General features: G+C 33.2%; 1 protein-coding gene across 1 annotated transcript in view; it reads right to left on the reverse strand.

Moving 5' to 3' along the window:
• LOC149803002 (uncharacterized) overlaps nucleotides 1–21,150 on the reverse strand; it is a 75,140-nt gene that overhangs the window by 4,716 nt on the left and 49,274 nt on the right. Inside the window, exons 9-14 of the mRNA XM_089953864.1 lie at nucleotides 20,880–21,023; nucleotides 19,487–19,627; nucleotides 16,854–16,991; nucleotides 10,586–10,726; nucleotides 9,299–9,439; nucleotides 2,525–2,668 (exon numbers count right to left, since the gene is read on the reverse strand). Of these exons, the coding sequence (XP_089809990.1) occupies nucleotides 2,525–2,668; nucleotides 9,299–9,439; nucleotides 10,586–10,726; nucleotides 16,854–16,991; nucleotides 19,487–19,627; nucleotides 20,880–21,023 (849 nt within the window). The remainder of the gene's footprint in view (nucleotides 1–2,524; nucleotides 2,669–9,298; nucleotides 9,440–10,585; nucleotides 10,727–16,853; nucleotides 16,992–19,486; nucleotides 19,628–20,879; nucleotides 21,024–21,150) is intronic.

The raw sequence follows: 21,150 nt of genomic DNA on the forward strand, positions 1-21,150 counted from the left end.
TTTGAGTTATTTACTCGCACATGTGAACGTGTTAACACATTAACCCCTGGCGACGAGATTATTCGTCATACTTTTCTTCCCTGATCTCCAGCGTGCCTCGCTAACGTGGCTGAGTTTACATAGCTTGTATCCCGAGCGCCGAGTTTGAGAGGCAGTATTTGTCTCGGCCTGTATCCCGCACGACGAGTTAAATTGGCACAAACCATTGGTTGATTTGAAGCCGTTTCCTAATTATACAGGCAGTTAACCAATAAAATTGTAGCTTACAATGATAGAGTGAACATTGCTGAACGGAGGGAAAAACATTTGACTTTGATGGCAGCAGAAATAGTGAAAATATATACATCTGAAAATGATGCAAATTGACAAGAATCAGCCACTGGGAGCAGACTTTTACTTGACAGATTCTGATGGAGAATTTTCTGGATTTTAATCAGACGAGATTGATAGTGACATTGAAAAAGCTACTGGAAATAACAGCGGTAGTGATGAGAATGAGAATGTTGATGAAGAAGAAGAAAATGAAAGTAGAGCTGATAGATGATCGTAAATGATAAAACATACATTGACAAGAGGCTATACAAAGGACCAGCAACGGATTTAGACCCTGGTGCAAATTAATTTAATTTCGTGGAGCTTTTTTTTCTTTTGAATAATCGTTACATAAATGTTTGGGAAATATATGTTGTTAACATGAGTGTTCATAGTTCAAGGTTTGTTAAGTGTTTTGTTAGTTCTAAAATTTTCAGTGAGAGTTCTAAGGAAGAAAGGTAAGTAAAGAGCAAGTAAAATATGCCCATTTGTGTACAGTATTCACAGGATGTTCAGTTTACAAGAGATGACAAGTTGAATTTCTGTGTACATAAAATATAATTATTTCATGTGTTGATGGTGTTAATAATTATGTGTGAATTCATAATGGATTTTATGGATTATGCACGGCAAGAGAAGCAAATTGGCAAGTACATCATTTGTTTTCACCATCATGCATTAGTTTTATTTCTGCATGTAGCATGAAATTTATACCATTATGCATGTAAGTTTATTGAGAACTGCTGTGCCAAATTTCAGCTTAATTAAATGAATACAAATAAAATAATAACAATTTTATTACCAGTAGCCCCCTCTATAAAAATCTGCAAGCCAAGTGCTTTCAGCTAGTCTCAGGGATACAGGCACTGGAAAGGCTAGCACTGCTCTAGGTGATCTCTGCAAGCATGCTGCAGGGGACTGCCTAGCTGTTTGGCTCAGGGATTAATGTGTTAAGTACATTTATTCCTTTGTATGACTGTGAATCATCCAATGATTTCCATGATAGCACATGTTTTCTGTCTGAACTTTACATAAGTTCTCAAGCCCACTAAATAATTTCTCATTTGTTGATTTAGTGTATTTTATATTTACTGGCCAACTCTGATAAATATCTTGTCCAAGTGATGGCATCCCACTCAAAGCTTCCTACTTATTACATCAATGGTAAAGATATAAAATTTTAGGATTCAGTATCAACCCATCCTATTTTTATCAACAGAATGTTGAATGTCAGCATGATGTCTCATGAGTATCAAAAATAGTGTGAGCTTAATCATCCCACTTTAGTTACAGATTTTAGATTGTAACTTGTACATCAATGACCACAAAAGCACATTCATCTATTATAAGGTACTGACCATTTAAGTTTTTGGGGGGGAAGGGAGATTTGATTTATTTTATCTCAAGATAATTAATATTTGTTTCCAAATAATATCATGGATATAATATGGTATTATATATCAGAGCAAGATACATTTCCAGCTATTGAAAGACAGAATTAAACAAAAACGTACCAGACCCTTTCCCTAGAACACCAAATTTATGGTACCTAATAGAATTGTGATATGTTGTGGTAAATTCAGAAGTACAAAATTTGTTGTGGTGTAAAAAAGAAACAAACAAAAGAAGCAGATTTCCATAGGTGCTAATACCCATACTAACACTGGTATCAAAGAGGGGACCAAATTACATTAACATTGCTTAGCAGCCTAAGTAAAGAAACCTTCAAAATAATGGCAGGGCACAATGTTAAAGTTAAAATAATATCCAAAGACTGCAGAGAAAAGGTAAAATGCAACACAGAAATGGATTCAATGGAAGGAAAATATGCCAAAAAGTCACTAGAAATAGCCAACATCTTTGATGTCCTGAGACTGATGAGAGTCCAAAGATAAAAAGCACAATATTATGAATGACAGCAGAGAGTAAGGTATCAGACCAGTTTGTCTTATTTGTTCGAGGTTTAAAATTACTAATTGGAAGAGGAATTTCAATTTGAAATGGGAACTATAGCCAGGGAAATGAAAGCAACATTATAATAACAAATATTACTGATATTAAAATGTCTAACTTTCTCTGTTTTTGCTGATAAAGCATTCAGTTTTAATGGACACGACCCTCCAGATCCCTACTGAAAATGCCAATGACTGGAAACATAACTTTGATTTTAAAGAAAAATGTTGGGAACTACTCTACACCTGTATATTTTTACCTCTTTTGCAAAGCGTGCTGTGATAATATCCAGGAGCACACAAACCACTTGGACAGCTACCATTTGCAAAGTTACATACAACTCCATTCTTACAGAATCCACAAATGTTAGCACAGCTATTGCCATAAAATCCTGTGGCACATTCTGAAATGGAAAAAAAAAAAGAACCTAAAAGTTGACCATACTTTTCTACACAGGCACCAGTAAGGCATGGTTAGAACAGAAGATAACTGACCAACAACTTTCAGTGACCTGTAACTCTGGTCAAGGCATTTTGCCTTAAACTAAACTTACTACACTTAATCCATTTTTTTCTTCTTATTAGGCTTGACAAAAAAAATATTTCCAGCTGGTCCACCATCAGTGTTAAATACATATAATGTAATAAAATCAATATTAAAAAAAAACAATGCCTACTCTCATTTTCAAACCATTACAACTGAAAACACATGTTATTTTGTTTGGCCTTAGCCTTTTAATAATCTTGACCTTTTACCTCAAGACCCAAAATGTATGCAAGTCCCTACTGCCTTAACTACAAGGCATTCATAAAGTTTCATAACAGAACTTATACTTGAAGAAAGGTTATTTTGTTATACCCTTTATCCTGTCAGTCACAGCAAGCTTTGCCTTGAACCTTTTGACCCTAAAATCAACAGGTCTCTTTCAAACATTAAGTGCAAAGAATCAACAATCTATGGTCAAGGTATATGCTAAAGAACTAAATTTATCATACAAAAAACTTCTTTCAGTTAGTGACCTTAAATCAAAAGGATTTTTATTTAACCCAAAGTTTAAGTCAATCTCAAATCTCAGTAAAGGTACATGGTTGAAAAGTCAAATTTATGTATCGAACCCATGATCATGTTTTATATAATTTTTCATGCATAAGCCAACTATAAAAATAATAATTAAATAACATTTTATCATGCACAGCTCTTGAAGTCTTTGTCAAATCTTTTCAATTTTCATAAATAAAAGTTCTATTAGGAAGATTTAAGTTGTAAAAAGATCAAAAATAAATATATTAACATTTTTTTTACAAAAATATATAAAAAATTAAATCATGGTATTTTAAAAAAATTTTTTTAGTCTTTGTATTTTTTATTAGCCTTGGATAAAACTGAAGAAAGGGTCTTACATCGATAGGTTCTGAAAATATACAGAGATCCAATTTAAATATGTCCAATGACCAAAGTATTGTTTTGCTAAGCATATATTATATAAATAGTGATTAACCCTGGGTAAGTTCTTAATTGAAGAATCAAATAGTTTAAGAAATAAAACACGTACTATTTATAATGGTGTAGAAAGGCTGCTGATCTTTTCTTTCTTTTATTATTTGTGTTAATAATATATATTGTTTTTTTATTTGAATCATGAAATGAAGTTCATGTTTCAAATGGCTTTGAATAATACTGAAGACTAATTTAGATACATCAAAAATGCCTAATGTATTGTTTGCTGATTATATGTTTCACATAATATATATGAAAAACAACTATTTGTTGCTCAATTAAAACTTGCCCAAACCATTTAATTTCATGTAGATTATAATTATTGATGTAATGGATGATGAAACAAGAGATAAAAAAAAAAGAAAAAGAAATTGTCTGTCATATTAGAAAATTACCACACAAAAATGAGTTTGGAAGTCATTTCCTGTTTTCTTATCCAGCAGTTATTATACCTCATTATATGTTCAAGACAACAGACCACTGGTCAATCAGTCTTATTGTTTCATTATAGTAGTATATAAATGAAATATAAAAACCATGACACTTTCTATCATAAATGTTCAAGTCACAGACTCAGTGAATTTTATTCTTATATAATATCTTTCAAGTACTTTTACTGTGTTTACTTAACTTTTTGACAACAGGGACTTGTATCACTGTGTGCAATTTACCAATAAAAACTACCTATCAACAGAGTCGATGCAAGCTATGTGCGAGCAGTGCACTTGAACGGAGACCTATTTCAGAGGGGTGCCAAATCAAAGAGGGGAAAATCAGACAAGGTGCTAAAATGAAAGAAAACCTTTTTTATTCTGTCATAAATTACATCAATTTATTACAAGCTTTCTTATCACCAAATATTTTAATGATGGAGTGGAAGGGTGGGGCTTGCCAAGTCTTTCACAGTGCACCACAGTGCCTTGTGCTGGCTCTGCCTATAAATAATACAAACCATCTCAATCATGATGCCAACATAACACACCATAACAGCTACAAAGTAGAATGCTTTGAATACATAATCTTACACGCTGACACAACACTATCATTTCAGCCATCTCTCCTCCCTCTCTCATTCCATACAAATGTCTTAAGGGGTACTTATTTTTATCCAATGTGACTCTTTCGTTCAGAGAAGAATGAGACAAAACTTGTACTTTCATTCACTTCATTGAGTATCATGTATCATGTGTCGCATAGACCTTTCAGGCATGATCCCTTTATTTTTCTTACATGGTTAGAACTACTGATTTAATTTATTTATTAACATAGTCTGAAATGAATAATTACTTTTTCATGAATGAAACAATATATAAAATATGGTATCCCTTTTCCCAACTAGTGACCTTGATCTTTCACTCAAATCAATACTTTTCTACCTTAACTCAGCTGCAAACTATCCACATCGTTCAGTCTGTGATATACAACTAGGGTTATTTTGCAAAATCATTTTTCTTCTTTCACTTACCATAACCTTATCTTCCAATTTCTCACCTCACAATACATTTCTTCCTTACAAGAGCAAATAAGCATCATTTCCACTTAGGACAACATACTATACAATATAACGAGTATTCTAGTGAAAACTCCAGAATGACATGGCATTCCATGTAGGAGGAATAGCAATAACAAGATTTTCAGCATGGTTGCTGTATTGGATGTTTACTGTGATTTTCATTTAGGACTAATTAGACATCATATGAAGTCGTTTAATAAAAATAACATGTTGATAAAACCACAAATTGAAAGGATAACAAAATTTAAAAAAATGGCTAATATGACAATATTGAAGGTCAGCATGGTACCATTTTGATTTACAACCAACTAGACACCATAAAGAAATCTTTTGGTGAAAATCCCAAGTTGATATCACCATTCATTCAAGAATATTGGTAAAAATATTTTTTTTTTGAGGTGCCTATGTGGTAGCCATATGGGATGTCTGAACCAACCCATTTTCCTTTCAGACAATTAGATGATGGGATAAATGTGTGTTAAATTTCAAGGTAATCCTGAAAGTACTTTAGGCTGAGTAGTGACACTAAGCTTGTGCTAATGGGTCGATGATGAAAAAAAGTTTCAATTTGCAGGAGTAATGTGGTCTATTGACATATGCATCTTCAAGTGATCACCATAATATAAGTTTCATAGCAACTAAACAAAAACTGCAGAACTAGTTGTGCTAATGCTACTGTGTCATACACCACATTAGTATACTAAATGAAAGGGTAAATGGGGAAAAAAGTGATATGTAGAAATTTGCATCCTTAGATGATAACCTTAAAGGAGACCAGAAACCAATGGAAATATAGAATAATAATAAAAGTACTATAGCAGAAAACCTTAATCTGAAGTATCATCTGCGACCGTAATGCCAATATTGAAATATTGGCCTATCTTCTAGGAGCTGAATTTCCGTGACCTCGTATGCAAAATTTCCGCGCCTATTCGGTTACTTTCGGGATGTGACGTCATAGTAGCGACTCCAGCAGCCCAAGTGGGAGTTGCCAGAGTAAAAGACAATACCGTTTTGCGTTGCTTACGGGCGTAATAGAACATTAAGAAAAGCCTGTGGACAACATTTGTTTTTTTCTTTTCCGAAAGATAAAGGCATAATGAAAGAATGGATACATTATTACAAACGAGTCGATTTCAAAGCAACACTATGTGCTCGTTACATTTCTCAAAGGACTGTCAAGGATATGCAAATGCTAGGCCTAGACTAAAAGTTGGCGCTGTTCCAGACATAACGTTGAATATTTTAAATCCTGGGAAAAGTGTTAAACGTGCGAGTTACGAAAATAGGCAGAAGGCCGAGTAAGTGACCACAAAATGCAACAATCAATTCACAGATCTTTTATCTACACCAGCAGTGATAAAAGTAAATCTGATAGCCCGACACCCTGGGCTCCTCTGGTTTTAGTTCCGGCCCATCCTGTATTCAAAGTGAGGTGCCCATCAGGCTTGTCGAAACAAAAATTGTTTGCCTGAGGAAACTTTGATCGCGCTGGTGAAATGAGTAAATGTATTTTCAAGATGTTGATATACACGCCTTAACACGGCACAATCAAAATCAAATCACTACTGTCCAAGGTGAAATTTAGATTTGATTTTGATCAAATGGAGGCTTTGCCAAAAATAATATTCTAAACCGGTCGTGTTTCGAGAAAACACAATTTTCAGTAATCTTATAAAAATTACAAATTTAAAAAAAAAATCATTGTATACATGTAGTATGTATAAACGGTAATCTGTAATGATTGGAACTGATATAAAACTATTCCTTGGGCAGTTTAAATAGCAGCGATTAAAAGAAAAGAGATCAAAGTTTCACATTAAATGGCTGACAATAGAAACTGGAGGCGGGGGGGAGACACTATTGACCCAATCCCCAACCCCTTGCCCCAATGTGCGAGCGCCCATGGGACGTACCTTTTCTCCATGTGATACGCCTTATTATTCCCCCAGGACAAGCCCATTTTGCCTATTCTGGTCAGCTCTGGCTAAATTGCAAAATAGCTAAAGTTTTAATTTAAGTATGCAAACAATAAAGCCGGTGTGACTAATGAACAGACTCCTTATCCTTGCATTGATCTTGTGAAAAGGACTGACCTTCGGAGATACTTCAAAGAAACCATGTTCGACAGTGTGTGTATGTGCAAGCACCAGCAATTGATTGCCAAAATAAACGATGCCTATTTTGTTGTTACTTACGATGCCATGGACTTCAGATTTAAGTCTTGATGCATGTAACACTGTTTGCTGAACACAATATTTATTCAGAATTAGTTCTTTAGGGCCACATATACTGAATGGTATATTTTGTTTTATTCCTTGTAATTTAATCATGGTAATTAAACTTTACATATACGGTAGAGGAACGTCAGGTGTTAACTGGCCGAGTTTCTTCAGCGGAAATGGAGATGCGATTTTGTTCGCAGAGAAAATTTCACAGTGATCATTCATTTAAGCTAATTGGTAACAATTTTATTCTTTTAATTTTTGTATACAATAGTATTGTTGTAGTTGTTTAAAAACATCTGAAATTTACTTGAATAATGTTTAATTTTCACGTTCTATTTACTGAAGAAGAAAAAAAGAAAAAAAACTGTTGTGTGAACAGTGTGATATTAATTATTTCGTCCAGTGCCGGATTTAGACGTGTGTGCCTGTGATTTGAATTTTTAACGTAACTTTAACATTTTTTCAGTCATATCACTACGATGTCTGCAGTGTGGCAGTTTAGACTGTGGATTGCATACGTTATATCTATTATAAATGGTTTGGGGTTGGGTTTTCTTCTTCTGACAAATAAAAATTGACAGACATAATGTAATAATCGGGACTTCGCTGCGAAAAATTTAGAGATATCACGAGATCGGGATGTAGATGAGGAAATACCCCCAAAATAGGGAGGTTTTTCTCCTGGCTTGAGAGTTGACAGGTATGCACTCCTCCGGGCTTGTGGAATTTCAGTCAGGGCTTGAGTTTATTTAAGTCACCAACCCGAGGCCTGTGCCTAATAAATTTCTTTAAGCACTGACCAGTACAGAACATAAACTATTATATCAGACTGCAGATTCAAGTTTTGAATGTGCAACCCAAATGTGGTCTCCTTCCGTCTGCCTCGCTCGCTAATGTTTATGTTTGTATTCGAGGACTGGCTAGTATTGCGTCATGGTACCACGTGATCTGTCGTCTCATCAAAACTCGGAAAAACTCGGCAATTTACGGAATCGTGGTATCTTCCATACAATAAAATCACTACCCGCTTACGATATTTAATTTATAAACATGACAGTCGGATTAAAATCTGTAGAGAATTACATACGTAAAAGGAAAATTTTGATTTCTAGTCTCCTTTAATATTTACCAAGTTCCATGACAATCCATAAAAGCTGCAGGACTTCATGCACTAAGGAAATTTTGCTATAAAATACCATATAAAAATGATAATATACTCCAACAACATTAAGAAAGAAACTAATGGGAGCTGTTGCAGCAATACAATTTTTATGCAGGTGGCATCATTTTCATTTAGAACCAGCTAGACATCATAACAAGTCCACTAGTGAAAATCCCACATCAATATGACTTTTCATTCAGGTGAAGTATTGATTATGTTTTTAAGATATTTGACACCAGATCAGCATCATTCTTATTTAGGTCCTATTAGGCATAATAAAAATTCTTTTGTGAAAAAAATAGGTCAATATTACCATCCATTTAGGTAGCGGTACTGAATACAAGACTTTCAAGATGGTCATTTTAGATGTCCAAGAAGTACCATTTTCATTTATAACCAAATAAATCATTGAACGTGTTTGTAAAGTTTTAAGCTATTTCATCAAGTATTTAGGAGAAGCAGTGATACTAAATTCATGCTAATGTTGATGACCGGACAGACAACAGATGTCCCCAAAGGCTCTCATGATCTATGACCAGTAGAACTAATTGGATTCTAAAACATAATTAAAATAAAAAGAAATTTAATCATTGTATTTTCCTAATGCAGAGATTTGTTTTAATGGGAATATACCTTTATCACATAGTTCAGTGAGGTAACCAGGCTCACATAAACTATTAGGACAACTTCCATTTATTTTGTTACATGCTGCTCCACTCCTGCACTTTCCACATTTGTTACCACAGCGCAGCCCATAAAATCCAACAGGACAAACTGCAAATAGAATGTACGAAGTATCTCACTATATGACGACATTATACATGTACCATATTTCTCCAATGATAGGTCCATGTTTGAAGACTGGGTCAATGACCAACATTTAAATAAGAGATGACATCTCTGGAGAAAAGACCACAATGTTTTAAAAAATGTAACAGTATGGATTCTTGTAGAAAAAAAAGAGAACTAACTTCTATTACATTTTTCAGACACTATAATTATAAATAACTACTTTTCCGCTGTCCCACCCATCTGAGTGCCAATTAGAACATCATATTTATAGAATGAATTCCACAAAATTATTAACTCTAATGTGTACTGATATGCTTAAAACAATGAACCTTCTTGTACTCACATTATGGCAGCAATAGATCAATTATCTAGTATTAAAATACCACAACTTGTAAAAATGTTACACCACAGAGATGTAATTCTAGAAGACCTCACGGAAGATTTGTTTGTTCATATAAAGAGATTCTTTTTACAATAAAGTCATTATTATTATTATTATTGCTTTTATTGTCATTAATATTGTAAAATGTGCTAATAAGGTATGCTATTTCAGGACTGTCCAAGTAATTATTTTTTAAGAAGTACAATAAAGATTGAAGATTATCAATCCATACATTTAGAAACATTTAATCTTAATATCCAATGTCTTTATGTGCCATGTTATGACTATCAAAAATGTAAGCTATGCACAAGATGAAACTGATGCTTTATATATCTCCTTTAATATCGCCATTCAAGGGAACCTTTATCTTCATTTTCTGTATTTTTTTATTCTTAATGAAGTGTAATAAACTTGGAAATCATGGTAATGAAGGTAAAAATGTGATGTTTTAGAAGTGATCTTTGTGACAACTGTAGTACATTCCCCAGTGTACAATAAGCATCAATCATGGAACAGAATACATACAGATTGGTGTTCTGGTATCCACATTCTTCATCATAAGACAATATACTGAATGAATATCGTAAACCTTATCTGATTGCAAGTCTGGGTCTAAGCCATCATATAAACATGACCCCGCTACAAAAGTGTCTGCATAATAATGCAGAATTTTAAAATACCAACTGTAGTTGAATCAAATGAGATGACCATCAATATCTAAAAAATATACATTGAAATTATCATACCTGATTTACACTGATAGTCCATGTAACCTGCACTACACAGAAAATTTGGGCAGGCACCATCCACTTTGGCACAAGCAACTCCTCCCAGACAAAATCCGCATTGCATAGTGCAGTCAACTCCATAAAATCCAGCCAGACATTCTAAAATATTAAGGAAAATCTTTATCTGTATCATTCTGCTTCAAAACCAGACAAGATCTCCAACAATACATTAACAAAACTACAATCAATCAGTTTACAATTAGTCTGAATAAAACACTGAAAATATTAATCGAAATGAACACAAATTTCCATGTCCATCCTGAAAATATCTGGTTGGACAATTCAAATTTTTCCACAAATGGTTACTGGAGAAACTTCAAGCAATGAGTAGAAAACCACTGCAAAATTTCTTCTGGAAGTTATGACTTCACTGAATATTTGTGTAGATTTTTTGTTCAACAATTCCTTGTAATCTTTTATGTCTGAAAGAATAAAATGAAGTTCATATACAGTATATAATATTACTGATGTACCAAAAAATGTTTTAAAAGTGCTGTCATAACCAATAAACACAAAACAAAATGTGTCCCTCAAAGGGGCTTACAATCTACTGTCTGAAAAGAATTACCAAGAATTTTAAGGCAATATTTTCTTTTTAGCTGCTGAGTGTTAAAACCATTTTGATATTCTTGAGTGATAACATTTTCAAATTAGCCACCATGACAGTTATACTATATGCATTTTGTCATCATTTTCATTTAGGACAAATTAGATACCATTAGTAGACTCCGTGAAAATCACATACTGGTATGATCATCAATTCAAGATAATTGGTGACAATATTTTCAAAAGGCTCATAGTGGAAACATTGTGGAACCTATATTTGAGGTTATTTCACCACCATTTTCATTCAGTACCAATTAAATATCATAACATGTCTACTTGTGAAAACACAAAGTTGGTATGTATAGCCATCTTAGAACAGTGACAAGATTCTCAAAATGGCCAATGTGGTGGACATCAGATTGGCACAGTATTTATTTAGGATTAACACCATAATAAGTTTTACACTTAAAGCCCCATGGTCATATGACTTTCTGTTCAGGAAGAGTAGAAATAACAAGATTTTTAAAATGTCTGCTGTGGTGAACATACTATATGTCAGATCAGAACCATTTTCATTTGGAACAAACTGGACATGATAAAATAAAAAGTAATTTAGTGAGAACTCCATGGGAGTTTCTGAGGCTCAGTGATTAGCATGCTGGACTCACAATTGGAAGGGTGCAGGTTCAATCTACCCTGAGTCAGCTACTGTGGTGTGTCCCTGGGCAAAGCACTTAACTCCAACTGCCTCAGCACTAAATAACCAACTGTGCCATAAAACACCATGCTGATGTAAACAACCAATCAGAGGAGTGGTCATAACAAGATTTTCAAGATGGCCATTGTGCTCACTGTATTGGATGTCTAAACAGAACCATTTTCATTTAGAACCAACTAAAAATCATAAAAATTCTGGTAAAAACCCCATGTCAAATGACTTTTGATTCAGTGGAGTAATGACAGCAAGATTTTCAAGATGGCTGCAATAGTGGCCATGCTGAATGCCACATTGGTACCATTTTCACTCAGAATCAACTGGATTCATAAGAAGTCTTTCAAAGAAAACACTATGTTGATATGACCATCCATTCAGGAGGAGTAGTTATAACAAGATTTTTCAAAAGATGGCTGCTGTAGCGGCCACCTTTGGATGTCTTAGCAGCATTAACTTTAATAAGGGAAAACTTGAGCAGACCTTGTTATGAATGCGTGTATGTGTAAATTTTTATGGCAATCCTCCAAGAAATTTAAAAGGAGTAGCAATAACAAACCTGAGAAAATTGATGGATGGACGACAGACATCATATGACAACAGGTCATCCCATAAACTCTTCTGGTATATGACCATTTGAGCTCAATAGAAAAAGAATCAAATACATATATATAAAACAAAAATTTGAAATTTAAAAAGGACAAGAAAGAATCATTACATAATAATCATGATAACAATGAGAGATAGAAATTTAAATATATACAAAATCTGCAAATAAAATGAAATGAGGTACATTCAAGATTACTTATAATGCCATTTTGTAAATTAACAGTGAAAGAAAACATCGCATTGTGAAAATACCACAAGGCCCAAACAGTTCTGAAATTGCTCTTTCTGTTGACACATGTCTAATAGACCAAATGGAAGAGCACTTGGACAAGAAATCTGGTTAAGTAGGATTTTTTCTGTTAAAATATCTTCCAATGCTGTTGACTACATGTTACAAATTGTTACAAGTTTCTCTAGTATTTATATCTTACTTCATATTGAATGGTACATTTTTCCATTTAAAGACCCTCTGTGTGCGTTGTGTTAAAGTTGTTTGATATCTGTTCAACTGTTTTCCATTCTTCAGGTAAATGTTTTTCTACTTATCTTATTGGCTATTATATTTGATAGTGGGAGGGCTTCTTTTGTATACAAATTTAATCAAAGACAATTATATTATTTAAACAGAATAATTTTTTCTCTTTTTAGTAAAAGGGTTCATAATTGATTACAGATTCAGGTAATTTGTATAAAGATAAAAGCACTTTATATCACAATATCTTCTGTAAAATTTGGCCAAATGCTATTGAGAGGTTTTAATAAAGTTCATTAAGAATTTCGCACTTTTAGTAATGGCAGACATATCAGATGGCTGATTGTCATCATTTATTTCAAATTCATAAGCCGTTATACCAGAATGCTTTTTGAACAAATTTGATAATTTCTGCTAAGCATTTTGAGATCAGTCATTCAAAGTTTGTATTTTGTTAACAGCTATATCTGACAGTCTATTGACATCATTTGTATTAATCTTTAAGCCTCCTATTGCAGGAAGCTTTAAAAAAAAAATTAGATTATGTTAGTCACTTCTTTTTTCTATCAAAATAGAATCTTTTGAAAGCCAGCTATTTTATAACAATACTGGTCATAATTAATGGCAGACTTGTGTCTGTTGTATTAAATAAAAGCCCTCTACGTTATGATGCTCTGTCAAAATATATTTAAAATCATTTCAGTAGTATTCATCAGAAGTCATTCAATTTGTTCTTCATTCATAGTAATGATGGCAGCTTGATAGTACTAATATAAATTTAAAGTCTTCATGCCAAGATGCTTTCTGTTATGTTTAGTCAAATTCTTCAGTTCTGGACAGGTCATTTTAAAGCTTTTTTCTTCCATTTTTATTAATACCCACTACTTTTGAGGGTGGATCATCATCAGCTGTCAAAATTTGAAAGCCCTCTATGTCAGGATGCTATTTGTCAAGGTTGGTCTAAATCTGTTGAGACCTTTCAAAAGTCATTTAGATTTTTTAATCATAATTAACAATGCCCAAATTATATGGCATTATTTATCTTCATTCCAGGATGCATTTTGTTAATTTTAGTGATATTCTGTTCAGTGCTTTCCAAAAAATTGTTTAAAAATTGTCTCTTTTTAGAATTGTGGTTATGTCTGATGGTGGATCAAAATACTTTGTAGAAACTTGAAAGTCCTTTATATAAGGATACTTTCTGTCAAACTTGGTTAAATTTTGTTCAGTTGTTTTCAACATGTCATTTTAAGTTTCTTCTCCTTTAATTATCCACTGCCTTATTTCATGGCACATTAGCATCATTGGTACCTGAAAGATCTTCATAACAGGATACTAGTAAATAAATTTTGTGACATTCATTTGAGGGAATATGAAGAAGCTGTTGGTTATAGGTTTTCTATATTTTTTAGCAACAATGACTTTTTAATTTTTACTAAGAGTGGCCATATTTAAAGACAGATCAGAATCATCTGTATAATTATCAAAGGTCTTCCTGCCAGAATAAACTCTGTCAACTTTGATAAAATAATGTCCAGTAGTTTTTCGAAAATAGTTGTTAATTGGATTTTCAGTATTTTTAGTCACATCAGTCATATCATATGGTGGATTGGCCATCATTTGTTAAAATTTAAATGTCCTACATGTCAACAATGGAATGCACCAAATTTGAGCAAAAATGCTCTGGTGCTTTTTTGAAAAGAAGTCTGAAACAGCAATTGCTGATGGACATAGGATGCATGCTGACTTGGCCTCATGACCTGGTGAACCAAAAGCTTTGGATATAGTTGTAATAACAAAATTGCATCATATGCTGTATTAAGCTTGAGGGCAATAATACTGACATAACTTGAGAGCAAAGTGATTTGTCAAGATGTGCATCTACAGGTGATGACAATACTATTTACAAAGTTCCATGACTATTCACCCAGAAAAATCTGTGCTTGATATTTTTTTTTATATGATTCTTGCTGGACACAACAACCATCAGACAAACTTGAGATAAAACAGACAGTCTAGTTGCTATGTGATGTGAGATATTGCAGGAACAGAACATCACTAACTGCGAACTGGCTCAACTTGTAGGAGACAGCTGCTAGCATACTATGTGTGGAGTATGCACCTTTTTGTATTATAAAGATTTAGAACATGAGAAAGATAAACATTTAAAGATACAAAGCAGTGTTTTTGATGTTTATTTCTCACTTTTGGCCAAGATCAGACAATGCATATATTGGTGAATATCTAATTTGCATTCTAGTTATAAAGTAATCTCACATGATGATCTGCTGGTTTTCACCAGTGACAGATCGCATGTTGGTTGGGGTGGAGTAAATCATACAACCAAAGCTGAAACAGGCAGTTGTTGGGATCAAGAGGAATAACTGTAACATATCAACTTCTGGGAACTGAAAACCTGTCTTTTAACATTACATTCTCTTTCTTCTGATATCTATTCTGCACTTGGCCAACAACCTGCAATGACGACACCCTCTACACAAACTGAAGATGGATGTTTTTCACTTATTAGGAGAGCAATCAAAAGTCAAAGATTATCAGACATGGTTGCCTTCATCATCATCAAATCATGGAGAATTTCAACTAAAAACAGTGATGAGATAAATGTTCATTGCCAAACTTTCATTTACTTGTCAGACCTGCCAACCCTGACAAGTCAGTCTCAGTTAGGCAGTTGGGTTTTTTCCCCGTAAGGTTGACCAGTTTTCAATAAGGTGTAACCAAATATCAATAACTGCTATTGTAAAGCTGGAAAATGTAATTAAAAGTTTGACACAGCAATGATAAACATTATATTCAACTGAAAAGTTTGTAAAGTACATGCAGACTTTATTTACCACTAGTACATTTGCATAAACTTTAGCTCCAAACCCTATGCAATTCAATGGCTTTTTGCTATCTCTCAATTTTACATAATTCTTGGAAATTCTTTTCCATTTCACATGATGACAGGAATCATATCTTCCGCCACAAGACATATTCAAATTGGCATGTGATGTCCAATAAACGTATTGCCTTCTTTTAAGATTTTATTCACAAGAAACTGAATACTCTTTTTTTATTCTTCTGTGCTGATTATTAACACTGTTCAAGAATCTTATTTTCCCTTTTGTCTTAAACATGCATTGATTTCTGGACGCCATTTAAAAAAATTCTATAATCAACAGTTTGATTATGCAGACACTTTGCATGAACAAATCGTTGCAGTTTAAAGCATCTCGCCTGCTTTTGTAAAGTTAGTCTGGTTTCCTGACTAATTTCACTAATTCTAAGATGAAACCTGGATCTAAATAAAACACGGCTGAACCAATTATCCAGATAATCTGGCAGTGATCATTTTTCAATAGTTTTTGCTAGTATGCCACGGGTCCATATTTTCAGGGTAATTTTCGTCAGACTTACGGCAAAATTGTAAAAGTCCATCTCAAACAGCAGCAATCTGCCTTGACAATATATCATTTAGATATATTAGCAATTCTGCCTCACAGATAATGCATGTTGGCTATTCAAGCCATGAAAATTATATCATTCAGTAATACTGCAGAATCTGCTTCATAGATACTGCATGCTTCTCTACAGCTTACTGCAACAAACTTCATGCAGCGGAGGGTGGGACCCAAGGAACGCCAAAGAAATAAATATGTACTGTTTATTAATTGAATAAAAGTCATTTAAATAAACATTTTTGTATGGACAGCTTCTCTGATATTTATTCTTAGGCTATATGGTATTTTATGTATAGTTCACCTCTCCGTCAGTCCATCTAGCTGTACATGAGTATTGAATAAATGGCAGTTTCAACTTCAGTCCTCCTGTCCAAGATTCCAGCTATTGAATATTGTGTAAATGGCATTTAAACTGTTTCATACCTTCCTTACACAATGCTCCCTTATATCCAGGAGCACAAGAACCAGGACAAAATCCAGACTCATGGTGACATACAGCTGAAAACTGACAACGTCCACATTCAAGACTACATCTCCTTCCAAAATATCCAGCAGGACAAACTGTTAAAGAAAGGAAAAAATTGTTAAGTCATACTATATTCTCTAATCTAAGGTGATATGGATTGAACATTAAATCAATGAAGCTATCTTTTCCATGATCAATTAACATCCATATCTTCTGTTTACTTCTTTGATGATGTTAAAAGCCCATGGATAATAACATATTGCATGCCTTTCCCTCGTGGTGAATTTTTATTTCTGTTCTGGTCACCAAAAAAGGAAATTATCTTATGTATTTAAGTGGCATTATAGAAGTTATTAATCAGATATACAAACTTGGTTTGATAAAAATCTGTTTATATTCACTTGAGTTATCACACTTGCAAACCAGGACATGAAAAATTCTTTTGTCAGGACCTTTGGTTTTAAAATAATGTCTGGTAGCTCAATATTAATTAGTTTATTGGAATGTATCAGTTATGTCAACTAATGCAAAGTCTGATAAAAAATTCACTGGACAAGTCTTAGTGGTAACAAGCAGATTGAAGTTCAAATATGCAAGCAATGACATCTGATTGCACCCAAGGTCACTTAGGTTTTGGTTTTTAAGGACTTTTTACAAAAGAACATATAGTTTGGTAGTCAGGAATGCACCATTTTTATTCCAAAAATATTAAATACTGCAAGAATAGTTTATATAAAAATGCCATGTCAGTGCCATCATTCATACGAAAGGAGCTGTGATAACATGATTTTTTTCAGACGTACACTTCAGTGCAATGCAGTAGGTGAGATAAGTATCAAAATTTCATTCAGAACTAGCAACATATACTGAGAAATGTTTTAGTAAAAACCAAATGTTAATACAACCATCATTACAAGGACTAGTGCCACCATTTTTAAAAAAAAATACCAGCTAGATATCATAATAAGTCTTTCAGTGAACAATCCATGCCTACAAGACTATCTGTTCAGGACAAGCAACTATCTCAAGACTGTCATCATGGCTCCCAGGTTGGCCATACTGTAGGTCCATAAGAAAGGATGTGCTAAGCTCTTAATCACATTTCCTGTCGTTTGAATTAAATGGTTCATATTTTCTGTGCCTTCACTTGTAGACAGATATACAATATAAAAAAAAATAAAAAACTATAAAAAATAAAATAAAAAAAACTGCAGGATCGTTTCCTGTATTTAATCTCATGTTTTGACCATATCCATACATACCAACCAGGGAGATGAAAAAGCATAATTTTTGCTAATATAAGTGGCAAAAAAGCATAAGCTGAGCAATAAAAGTATAATCTATATATTACTAGTACTAATACTAGAAAACCTACTTCATTTAGTCTATGACATCATTACTAATATATTACATGCCATAATTGCAGTACAGTGTAAGAAAAATGTACATTTATTATTCCTAATAATCCTAATCTGCAGGCCAAAATACTTGGTAATAATGGGCAAAATCCATGTGGATTAGAACCAGAATACAAACAAATATATACCACTCACTTTAATAATTTACATATCTAACTCTTGCTGAATGATCATAAAGTACACAAATTCAGCTATATTGCATAACTCTCATAGTCTTCTTTACAAGTTTGTAAAGTGGTGTTGATGGGTCCTTCTGATTAGATATGTTTTGATGTTTAAAAAAAGACCCATCTGCTCTAAGGATTTTCATCCACAAGTCAAACCATAAAAGCCCATTTTGCTTAATATCTGGTGCCATTTTCTTTAAAAGTACAGACTTGTCCACTAACTAACATGATTATCAATAAAACTGATCGGCAAGGCAAAGTTTAAAATTAACAAAATCCATGTTATTGTTTTTTTAAATGGGTCATATATAGATGTCATATATAGAATATTATGAAAGTACGTATAGATCAAAGATGGACAAATTAGCTCTTACACTATTGTTATGCAGCAGTCATTCTTTTTAGAATATCTTTATATTTGTATGATGAATGGAATTAAAGAGATGATAATGTAATTGACAAACACAACATTTTACTGTTTTATTTTTTTTATTTTTAAATATACAAGAAAAGACTAATCCATATACAGGCCAGCATAAGATGTAATGGTTGGCATGTATGAATATGTCTCAGATAAAAACTTATTTCCCTTTAAAAATTAAGCAAAAAACAACTTTAATCAACACAATTCTACATGTGTTTACTGTAATGGATAGTTAGCTTTAGACTGAAAAGATGTGGGGCATATCAGTACATAGACTATATGTGAGAGAGGTAATGCAATTCTGTAATTTTGAAACATATCACTCGACTAACTTTAATGTAATTTTTTTTAAAATTAAGCAGAAAAATATTAACCAGATGCAATTTATTTAAAATAAATTTAACCCACAACATAAATAAAAAATTTAAATATTTGAAGCTTTTCTCCTTATTTAATCTGCAAGCAATGGAGACTACAGCAAACTTAAATTGCCATGCAGAAACCACTCTGTCTATGAATGGACAGATGGAGAGACAGAATGATGGTCACTGCTTATAATCTTCCAATCTTGTTTCCATTACTTGTATTACAAAGTGCTGTAAGATAGCCAGGTGCACAACGTGAATCTGGACAAGATCCATTTATTCTGCTACACACAGCATTGTTCTCACAGTATCCACAGTTACCAGTACAATTGTCTCCATAAGAACCATCAGCACAAGCTGAAAAATAACAAAGCAAGATTAAAAAGAGAACAAAAGAAAAGAAAAAGCACTTGGTCTCTACTAGCAGACCTGCCAACCCTGACGAGACCATCTCAGTAAAGCAATTGATCTTTTTCTGTAAGTTTGACCAGTTTCCAGTAGGGTATAACAAAATATAAAACTGATATTGTAAAACTGAAAAATGTACTTAAAAGTTTGGTAGGCAATACATGCAGCAACGGTATATATTACATTCAACTGAAAAGTTTGTAAAGTATATATAGACCTTTTTTACCACTAATATATTTGCACATGCTTCAAACCCTATGCAACTCAATGGCTTGTTGCTATTTCTCAACTTGAAGTAAATTTTGGAGTTTTCTTTCTTCTATTTCACATGACAATGGCAATCATATACCCTGCCATTAGACCTACTCTAATTGACATGTGATGTCCACTAAACATCATTGTGGGTCTTCCTGCTTTTATTCACAAGAATCTGAATATTCTGTTTTATTCTTCTGTGCTGATTACTAACACATTTTAAGAGGCATAATTTCCATTTCATCTTCAACATGCATCGCTTGCAGGACACCATTTTTAAAATCTGTATAAACAACAGTTTGATTATGCAGAAGTTTTGCATGAAAAAATATGTGCAGTTTTAAGTAGTTGAGGTACCGCTGTAAGGTTAGTCTGGTTCCTTGACTAATTCCACTGATTCAAATATTAAACATGGATCCAAATCAAATATGGATGAACCAATTATCCAGATTTTGGCAACAATAATTTTTTTATAGTTTTTGCTTTTATTCCATAGGTCAGTATTTGAAGGGTTATTTTCATAAGACTTACGTTTGGTAAGTCTGTACTAAATATATAGAAATACTGCCATACTACTCTAGTTATTTCTTGCATTATCAGAATTTCAAAAATGGAGAAGAAAAAAAATGAAGGGTCACAAAATTAAGTACATTGAACATAAAATTTTTCCAGAGCTGCCCAGTTTCACCAGACCAAAACCATGAACTGAGCAATACAAAAGCAGTCTAGTTTAATCAGGGGTGTCATGCTGGAATTCCCATTAACTATAAAGTCAGCTACTCAAATAGACTGGTTTAGGAGGGCAAACCATTCTCTGTTGTAATATGTTAATTTTACATAATGCTTAGTCCAGGTATAAAAATAATTCAACACCACCAAAAGATGAAATAACTCTTTGTTTGGAAGAAAACTAACTAAGAAGTACTCAATACCTGTATATTCTTACCTGTTTTGCAAAATATATTGTGATAATATCCTGGACTACACAAACTGTTATAACAGCTACCATTTACAATGTTACATATATTTCCATCTTTACAGGATCCACAACTTTCAGCACACTGAACACCATAAAATCCAGAGGGGCATTCTGAAATTAAAAAAATACGTGTTAAAGTCATCTGAAATTGCTCAATTAGCTGACATAACCCTAATAGCCAATACTATCTCGCTACCTATTCTAGGTTAGTAACACCACCTGTAATGGATGGTACATC

Source organism: Sinohyriopsis cumingii, chromosome 3 (genome assembly GCF_028554795.1).
Source record: "Sinohyriopsis cumingii isolate HCF-2022 chromosome 3, ASM2855479v2, whole genome shotgun sequence".
NCBI classification, from domain to species: domain Eukaryota; kingdom Metazoa; phylum Mollusca; class Bivalvia; order Unionida; family Unionidae; genus Sinohyriopsis; species Sinohyriopsis cumingii.